Source organism: Triticum urartu, chromosome 1A, assembly GCF_056163025.1.
Source record: "Triticum urartu cultivar PI428250 chromosome 1A, HENAU_Tu73, whole genome shotgun sequence".
In the NCBI taxonomy this organism is placed as follows: domain Eukaryota; kingdom Viridiplantae; phylum Streptophyta; class Magnoliopsida; order Poales; family Poaceae; genus Triticum; species Triticum urartu.
This window is the reverse complement of record NC_141873.1, coordinates 449,223,992-449,233,986: the sequence shown is the minus strand read 5'-3', so window position 1 is coordinate 449,233,986 and position 9,995 is coordinate 449,223,992. Positions and strand designations below refer to the sequence as shown.

Genomic DNA, 9,995 nt, shown 5'->3' with positions numbered 1-9,995 from the left:
GGCCGCCGGAGCACCGCTCGCTTTCCACCCTCGTTGAGAGTGGCGAGAAGCAGCGCGCACAGCGGGCCGCGAGAAACGTTGCCCATATATATGACTGAACTTCACAATGGGAGCTATGTGTTTTTTTTTTTTTGAGACAGGGTGCATTTTAGGGTGTGTTTGGTAAAATGAATGGAGGGTGCATGAGCTCAAAAGTCCCCTCCTCGATCTATTTTTGAATGTTTGGCAGCCTGCACGGGGCCTCCTCGGCATACACGAGTTCAGCCCAAATGCCCTCTTAGCATGCACGAAGAGAGAACACACCAACAGCCGTTCGTTGGTCAACATGCATGAGCGAAGCGAGCGACAACATGTTTTAAAAAATATGAATTTCTAAAATAAATAACTTTTAATATATGTTTTGAATACCAAAAAATGTTAAAATTTGTTCAGTTTTTCAAAAAAATTGATATTTTCAAAAAATTGTACCTATTTTCAAATTTTGTTGAAATTTTCAAATTTTGGTGTTTAAATTTTCAAAAAAAATCAGAAATTTAAAGCAGGTTTAAATTTTAAAAAAATCGGATGTTTTTTTATTTTTTTGGTGATTTTCTAAATTTGTTTCAATTTTTTAAAAAAATCAAGCTTACAAAAAACTTCAGAATTTCAAAAAATGTTTTTTTTCATGTTTCCAAAAATTGTTCACAATTTTGAATTTTTTTGTTCACTTATCTGAAAATACTGGTTGCAACGGTACCGACGGGTATGTCTAAACAGATGCAAGCTGCCAACACAGAGTCTCAGCTTAGCATTTCTCAGCACATACACCGCTACCAAACAACAATAAATGCATGTACTCAACATGTATCAGAGAAAAACAAACCATGTTAGGATGAGAATGCTACCAAACACATCCTTATATACGAATAGTGAACCAACACAAATGGGCGAGCACATCCAACGACATATGACAACGAACAATACCGTCCGGGCAGACGTTGCGCGCAAGCGCCACCCCGACGCATGACAGATCCATCAAACGACGTGCTGCCGACCCGGCCTCTTGTCATCGCAAAACATGCACTGATGGACCTCAAAGTCGGGTGGCCTGACACTCTGCCCACAACCATAGAGCCCTCTACAAGCACCCGTCTGGCCTCACAACGAGTCGGGCCCTCGCCCACAACCGGCCGACGCGAGCCAACTAACCCGACACAGGCCAGCAACGTGGACAAGCGGTCCTGGCCACCAAACCACACGCGGGCGTCGAGCGATTGAAAACACCATGCGACGGTGGCCCGTATGGTGGGGTCACCTATTATAGGTAGGGTCAAGGACCTGACATCTAAGCCCTATCTAGGGCCCCATACCATCGTTGGTAGGTCCCTAGACCATAGGCGCATTCGGATGCGTATGACAAGAAGTCCACTCGGACGCACCGACGGCACTCGGGCGTCTTCCCTTCAGTCGACCCAACCACCACCACTCGGACAAGGAAGGCAAAGGGGCGGCGTGGGAACTGCAACGGCCGAGTAGTCTTAAGTCGGGGTTTAACCATAGTCATGGCTACCGTTACCTGTAACTATCGTAATTGTGATTATTAACACTAGTAAGTGTCGTAGTTATACCTATTAAACCACCCTTTAATGTGGGAGTAAAGGGGCCGCGGCGTATTCTATATAAGCTCCCCTCTTCCTCCTGAGCAGGGGTTAAGCACTCCTTATAATCATTCACTCCAAGAGAAAACAAGTCTCAACACCAAGGCGTAGGGCTGTTACCTCCTTCGAGAGGGATCTGAACTCGTAAAAACCGAGTGTCACACCTGCGTTGCAGTTAGGCTCCGCCCCTCTTTCGTACCTCTAGTACTCATTGTTAGAATCGAAACTTGCCCTAACCCCGACACCGTCCAAGCCCACGATCGACTCGCCATGCACATCTGAGGTAGGCCGCCCGAGCAGACCGGACGATGTGGAGAGCCCCAGGAGCCAGCCGGGTGGTCCTCATCGGGTGAGGACACCGATAGGCGGGTCCAATCAGCCCGTCGTGCGTGAGCCTCCTCACGGAGGTGCGACGCAATGCCACCGCATTACGGTGGCTCGGCGCGCGTCTACCCATCATGAACCATTGAGGTGGGTCGCCCGGATCCGTGTTGTCCAGACAAATCGGACGGTGCGGAGAGTCTTTGAAAGCACCCCACGCACGCGACCTGGAAACAGACGGCGCAGGGTGCTCTTCGCCCTCGAAGGCCCTAGGAAGCGGGAACCCCAGCATCCTGCATGGTTTGGAAGAAGAGACCATATTACGACAACAGCATCTGGGTTGTTTCAGAGTAGTAGAAATTGTAGTTTAATTGGTTGGAGCCGAAGGAAACAAGTTCCTTTGTCTCACTTGGAATCGGCTGGCTCCAGCTACCGTATTGAACCGATTCCAAGCCCCATACGAACCGCCTTGGGCTCACACTAGAGAGGTAGAGATGGCCTAATGTTTGTTCCACCTTAGGTATGCACTACACCAACAATTTTGACTATTTCTGTCGTTTCTATTCGAGGGTTGAAGATTATCAGTTTATCACCCACCACATGCCCTGTCGACGAAGCAGCCTATGTTACCCCCCTGCTAAGCTAACCGTACATACAGCGCACCATACTCAACGCTGACCCCGTTGCTTAATACCGCCTACTCCATCGGAGGAGGAAGGCAGTTGCCCTCGATCTCGCCAGCCTTCCCGGTTGCCACGCTCACAAAATCCTCCACAACTTCAAATTTCAAGCCCCTCTCTCTCCCCCTTCTATACTCTTGCTTTTCCGCTGGTTCCAGGGGCGCGCGCGATGGGCTTCTCCGTGGCCGACGCGGTCATCCCGGCGTGCGCCGTGGTCGGCATTGCCTTCGCGCTCTGGCAGTGGTTCCTCGTCGCCAAGGTGAAGGTGTCCGCCTACGCGCCGGCCGGCAACGGCGTACACGGGCGGCCAGTGTTCCGGACGGAGGACGAGGAGGACGCCGGTATCGGCGGCGGTGGAGGCGGCGAGAGCGACGACGAGGAGGATGGAGGCGACGGCCCGGCGGCCGTGGCCAGGTGCGCGGAGATCCAGAACGCCATTTCAGTCGGTGAGTTCCGTTCGTGCTTATCTTGAGTTTCTCCTGCGGGCTCCTTCAATAGCGGGTTTCAAATTCAAACGCTTTTCTTGGTTGGTGTTGTTTGTTTAGCCCTTATTTATTTATTTTTGCGAAAGATTTAGCCCTTATTTATGGGTCACTACTCACTACTGCCGCTAGGGATTAATTTTGTTTATCCAATTTTGTACGAATTAGTAGTAACATTTGATCTTTCACGAAGACATATATGCAGACCAATATGTTTAATAATAACTATATAAAAGGATATTTCTCTCGTGTAAACTAATTAGTCACTCTCGTAAAAAATCATCTTTAATTTCGGCACGGTGGTGTAGCATGCTAGAGTTCAGAGAATTTGTCTTTGTCAGATTCGACGCATTTACGTTTTCGAGAAATTCATGATCTGGACTTTGTAAACGGGTCATGTTCAACTCTAATCGAACGCAATTAACTGCACAATCTCCTCATCCAGAGTTCTTTACAGACGTGTTGGATGTGGAACTTGCTCCGAAATAGACGAAGCACTTTATCCTGATGTTAAGCAAAGATGCACTGTCAAAACCATTGACCAACAGCAGATGATCAGCTCAAACACCTTGCTGCTGACATAATTTATACGCCACAAGTCAACTCTGAGGAAATCCAGGCCATTGGAAAATTAAATATGCTTGATCTGTGACTTGCTCCTCGTTCACGAAAAGATGCTCTGCCAAAGATTTGACCAAGTAGTGGTGGCACCTAACCTGGCACGTGTTCGACGGGCCGCCGGAGACGCCATATTGTTACAACTTTTCTTTATCCCATTCTGTTTACTTAACTACTTCCTCCGTTCCTAAATATTTGTTTTTTTAGACATTTCAAATGAGTACTACATACGGATGTATGTAGACATATTTTAGAGTGTAGATTCACCCATTTTGCTACGTATGTAGTCACTTATTGAAATGCCTAGAAAAACAAGTATTTAGAAACGGAAGGAGTAGGAAGTATGGTTCTATTTCTTTGATTAACTTGATCGACTTTGCAATAGCCTCAAGACCTGTTCTTATTGCTGGTTCAGCATAAACTTAATGAAGCAAGTCATCTACAACCAGATTCTTCAAACAACCCCCACCAGGACGGTAAATGATTAGTCAAAAAAGGAAAGAAAAAAAAACCAGACCCAAACAGGGTTCTCAAACCAACCCCATACATCCGAACTAATCAGCACATTTCATATTCAGCCTAAATCTGGGATGGATAAAGGGAGGCCCAGGCGCGTCTGTCACGTCAGACTCGGCACATGCTAGCTCACCCCAACCCCACATCCGCTCCCTGGACCAAGCCCTAGCCACTTTGCTCCATTCAACTCCACTTTACTCCGCCCCCAACTCTCTTTCGACGAGCTCCGGCATGGTGGGCAGCGGATCTCAGTCCTCAGCCACTCAATCTGTGGACTGGGACCTCGTCCCACATGGTCTCGAGGAGGAGATGGCCGTCCGTTTGGCGGGAATCCATTGCATCCGCTCACTAAAGGAGACCGCGAGACACCGGTCGGACTCGATTTGGCGGGAATCCACTGCATCCGCTCAAATGGCGCTTGGATCGGGCGCTAGGCGGGTCACATCTAGCTCACCGGAGGCCGTGCGGTCCATCTGACACCCCAACGCCGTGGCGGAGGTGCAACTCCTTCATTGCCACCCCGAGTCGGAGGTAAAGACCCGCACCCATGGCTTGTCTGGTGGGGAGGCTATGGCGTGGTGTGCCCGTCGTGCGAGACAGAGGGCACGGGTAGCCACGGCAGAGGTCAGCAAGGCGGAATCGCACGCCCCGACGCCTCTACGAGTGATCGGCAACCCCCCGTGTCCCAACAAGTCATGGTGGACGTGTCGGGCTTCGACGATGATGGATCTATCGTGGACCTCACATTAACTGGCGGCGTCGTGGCCATGGGCTCCGACCAAGAAGAGTAGGGCATGAGAGAAGGCGTCGCCTCAAGTCCCGTAAGCTAGTCGTGACCCATGTCCTACTCTACCTCGTCAGCTAGTGCACCTTCAATCCAAGAGGCTCAGCCGGGCATGGCCATGGCACTGCCGTAGATTTAGATTAGGTTTTATGTTGTATGTGATTGTATGAAAGGATTCATATTTAAGATATCTGCTTGTGGAATGAGAAATTTAAGATGTGACAGATGACTGTCTGTGGATACATTTGAGGGGGCGGATTTGATGTATCTACCAGCAGAAGATCTTAGAGCCCCGTAGGAGCGTTGTCTTTTCCATTTGGACGAAAGAGATAAAACATGTACTCGAACCCGAGTTGGGAACGCAAGGCGGATGCTTGACTGGTGCGTGTGCACGGTCGCTGGTGCTGGAGTTGATGGGTAGGTGTAGAGCGGTAATCCTACATCTACGGGCAGGCTACAAAAGTTTTAATGGATGGGCACCTCTCCCAATTCCTCTGAATTTCACCGGATGGGCACCTCCTTCCCCTATGTCCAATATTAATGCTAAACCCGTAAATAGTTCTACTTAGGCATCTTCAACACCGACCCGTAAACCTCCCGCAACCTTTTGGATCCAACTGTCTCGACCGCGGAAGCCGTTCAATGCGAGGCTGTATCGATCTGCGGGGCGGTCCGGACGCGATTCCTCCCGCAAACCCGAGACAAAAATGGGGGAGATTTGTGGGAGTCCGGACCGCTCCCAAGCCCGTTTCTGATCGCCCTGGCCCATAAAAAACCCTTACCCCTCCCGCGCATTTTTGGTCAGCGCCCACATTCATGCCCGTCCAGAGCGGACGCGACCGCTCACTGGCGCTGGCATTGAAGCGGCGCGCCGGCCGAGAGAGCGCCGTCTGCACCGCTTCCCGGTGCAGGTGACTGCCGCGCGTTCAAACGACACGACGGCCGCCCGTCCGTCTGTCTGCCGCCCGCATTGATGGCACGCGGTTGCCGATGCATCTCATCTAGCGCCACCCTTCCGATCGTCCGCCGCCCACCGGTGCTATATAAACCGTTGTCCCGGTGCCCCGGCCATAGCCACACTCATCCTCTCCACACCATTCCCCCGTCATGGATCCCTCCACGACCAAAGCTCTTTTGGACGGGCTAATGCCGTAGCAGAAGAAGGCCATGGCCGCCATTGCTGCCAACTGGTGCAAATGGAGGACGCCTCCGACGACGACCCAACGCCTCCATCCTCTTCCTCCGCGGCACCCTCCTCTTCCTCCGCAGCACCATCCTCCTCCTCTCCTCTCTCGCCGGTGCATTGCACCATGACCATCAGCGAGGCCCGTGCCCATTATATGGACATGGTGCGGGAGGAGCAGTTCCGGGAGACGTAGGCCGACGCCAATTACAACCACAACCTCCTCCAGGAGCACCTGCAGGCGGAGGATTAAGTCGCACCGGGCGCGGACCTGGAGGAGCGGGAGGCGCTGCTTGAGTCCTACCGCTCCGCCCACGAGATCCGCCTCGCCCAATGGTGGTATCGGCAGCGGGTGACGGAGGTAGCGGCCGCCGGCAAGGAGCGCGAGGACGACACGGGCGAGGCGTTGTTCGGCGACACCGACGACGAGGAGGCCGCGCCCCGCCGCCACGACCACAAAGAAGCCGTCACGTCCGCGGTACCGCCGACAGCAAGGAGTAGTGCAAGGTAGGTCGCCGCCGCTCGTGTCCCAGGAAGGCCACCGCTCCTCTCCCGTCGATGCCAAGCTTTGTGGGCTCAACATTTTCGGCCGATTAGATGTTTGGTGGCGACGTGGAGGCGGACAACTTCAGTTCTCGGGGCTCCGGATGTGGAGGTCACGGTGGCAGAGCTGAAAAAGGCGAAGCTTTAGTTCTCTTGGTTCATGACCGGAGACGGGGACTGGATGCCAGCGATCATTTAGATTAGCCTGTCTAGGACCGCTTTCATGTATTTGTAATGAAATCCTGCATGTTTATATAAAATCAGGCCGTGTTTATATGAAATCCACACTTGTTTGAACGAATTTCGTCCGCTTATTTGAGTTGTTGTGAAAATATATGCGGCTAGCATTGGATGGCTGCCTCCCGCATCTATGTCTGTGTGGACTGATCCCCCTGCCCGTGGACGAATGCGGAAGGATTTTGTGGGTTGCCGTTGAAGATGCCCGTAGGTCTACCATTACTTTGGTGTAGAGGGAAGACCAGGCAAAACTTTGAACAAGTTTGGCGTATAGATGCCATTTCGATAAATATGGAAGTTTTCTCGGGTGTAACCAGATTTCTTTGGAGGTGGAGAAACAATTGAATCAGAAAAATTACTCAATTTGATCGTTACTACTGCAACCAATTGTTACTGTTGTTACCCAAATTGTTGTGTTAGGTGTTGAAAATCGAAGAACATGTTTGTACTGTTTGTACATGTCCTACATTGTGGGAGTAATTGATTATACATCACACTCACTGAAACTAGTAGGAATTTTTTTCAAACAAGTGTAACCAGCAAAGTTTCCATTTGAAATTCGTCATTGGTCCGTGCATACTCTTGACAACAATTCGAGTGGTAACGTGTCAAATATTGCAGGAGCAAACTCGTTCCTTTTCACCCAGTACAAGTACCTGGCGGCCTTCACGGTGATCTTCGCCGTGGTCATCTTCCTCTTCCTTGGGTCCGTGCACCGGTTCAGCACCGCCAGCCAGCCGTGCCAGTACACCAAGGGCAAGACGTGCAAGCCGGCGCTGGCCAACGCGGTGTTCACCACCATGGCCTTCCTCCTGGGCGCCGTCACCTCCGTCGTGTCGGGCTTCCTCGGCATGCGGATTGCCACGTTCGCCAACGCGAGAACCACACTGGAGGCGCGCCGCGGCATCGGCGCGGCCTTCGCCACAGCGTTCCGGTCGGGCGCCGTCATGGGGTTCCTCCTGTCGTCCCTGGGCCTCCTGGTGCTCTACGTCGCCATCAAGCTCTTTGGGCTCTACTACCACGACGACTGGGAGGGCCTGTACGAGTCCATCACCGGCTACGGGCTCGGCGGCTCGTCCATGGCGCTGTTCGGGAGGGTCGGCGGCGGCATCTACACCAAGGCGGCGGACGTCGGCGCCGACCTCGTCGGGAAGGTGGAGCGGAACATCCCCGAGGACGACCCGAGGAACCCCGCGGTGATCGCGGACAATGTGGGCGACAACGTCGGGGACATCGCCGGGATGGGCTCCGACCTGTTCGGGTCCTACGCCGAGTCCACCTGCGCGGCGCTGTTCGTGGCGTCGATCTCGTCGTTCGGCGCCGACCACGACTTTGCGGCGGTGTGCTACCCCCTGCTGATAAGCTCGGCGGGGCTTGTGGTCTGCCTGGTCACCACGCTCTTCGCCACCGATTTCTTCAAGGTCAAGACCGTCCGCGGGGTCGCGCCAGCGCTGAAGCTTCAGCTCATCATCTCCACCGCGCTGATGACCGTGGCGGCCCTCGTCGTCACCTTCGCCGCGCTCCCTGCCAAGTTCACCATGTTCGATTTCGGGGAGCAGAAACAGGTCAAGAACTGGTAAGCCCTCGCCGCCGAGTCTCCCCGTACATGCATTTTTTGCCACTGGTGGATCAAGTTAAGGTAACTAATGGCCGGCGTTGGCAATGGCAGGCATGTGTTCTTCTGCGTCGCCATTGGGTTATGGGCAGGTCTTGCCATCGGCTTCACCACAGAGTACTTCACCAGTAATGCTTACAGGTAATTAATTCTACTATCCGTTTGTTAATCCATTTCGTTTGTCGCAGTGAGATAGTTTGTGCTCATTCGGAAACTTTGTGGGTTGCGCAGCCCTGTTCGGGACGTGGCCGACTCTTGCAGGACCGGCGCGGCGACCAACGTCATCTTCGGGCTGGCGCTCGGCTACAAATCCGTCATCGTGCCCGTGTTAGCCATCGCCTTGTCAATCTACGTCAGCTTCACCCTGGCATCGATCTACGGCATCGCCATCGCCGCGCTCGGGATGCTCAGCACCGTGGCCACCGGGCTGGCCATCGACGCGTACGGCCCGATCAGCGACAACGCCGGAGGCATCGCGGAGATGGCCGGCATGAGCCGCAGGATCCGGCAGCGGACGGACGCCCTCGACGCCGCGGGCAACACCACCGCGGCCATCGGCAAGGGGTTCGCCATCGGCTCGGCGGCGCTGGTGTCGCTGGCGCTGTTCGGCGCGTTCGTGAGCCGCGCGGGCGTCACGGTGATCAACGTGCTGAGCCCCAAGGTGTTCGCGGGGATGCTCGCCGGCGGGATGCTCCCCTACTGGTTCTCGGCGATGACGATGAAGAGCGTGGGCAGCGCGGCGCTGAAGATGGTGGAGGAGGTGCGGCGGCAGTTCAGCACCATCCCGGGGCTGATGGAGGGGCGCGCGACGCCGGACTACGCCAGCTGCGTGAGGATCTCGACGGACGCGTCGCTGAGGGAGATGATGCCCCCGGGGGCGCTGGTGCTGCTGGCGCCCCTCGTCGTCGGCACATTCTTCGGCGTCCACACGCTCGCCGGCCTGCTCGCCGGCGCGCTCGTGTCCGGCGTGCAGGTGGCCATATCTGCTTCCAACAGCGGGGGAGCCTGGGACAACGCCAAGAAGTACATCGAGGCCGGTGCGTCGGAGCACGCCAAGTCCCTGGGTCCCAAGGGTTCGGAGGCGCACAAGGCCGCCGTGATCGGTGACACCATCGGGGACCCGCTCAAGGATACGTCCGGGCCGTCGCTCAACATCCTCATCAAGCTCATGGCCGTCGAGTCGCTGGTCTTCGCGCCATTCTTCGCGGCTCATGGAGGCCTCATAATCAAATGATTCACACATTGCAGCAGGGATATACATACATGAATGTCTGGTCTGAGAATATCATGATAGGATTGATATGGAATATTAGAGACTTAGGTCAACCCCGAAAAATGTTGTGACATTATTGCTTATTAGTGAATTGTTTCTAAATGAA

General features: G+C 53.7%; 1 protein-coding gene across 1 annotated transcript; it reads left to right on the top strand.

Annotated features, from left to right (window-relative positions):
- The first annotated feature begins 2,576 nt into the window (after window positions 1–2,576).
- Window positions 2,577–9,995, top strand: LOC125517315 (pyrophosphate-energized vacuolar membrane proton pump). Its single transcript, XM_048682512.2, has 4 exons — window positions 2,577–3,084; window positions 7,623–8,577; window positions 8,671–8,757; window positions 8,848–9,995. Exons 1-4 carry the CDS (start codon window positions 2,808–2,810, stop codon window positions 9,848–9,850), a joined length of 2,322 nt encoding a protein of 773 aa, XP_048538469.1. The 5' UTR covers window positions 2,577–2,807; the 3' UTR covers window positions 9,851–9,995.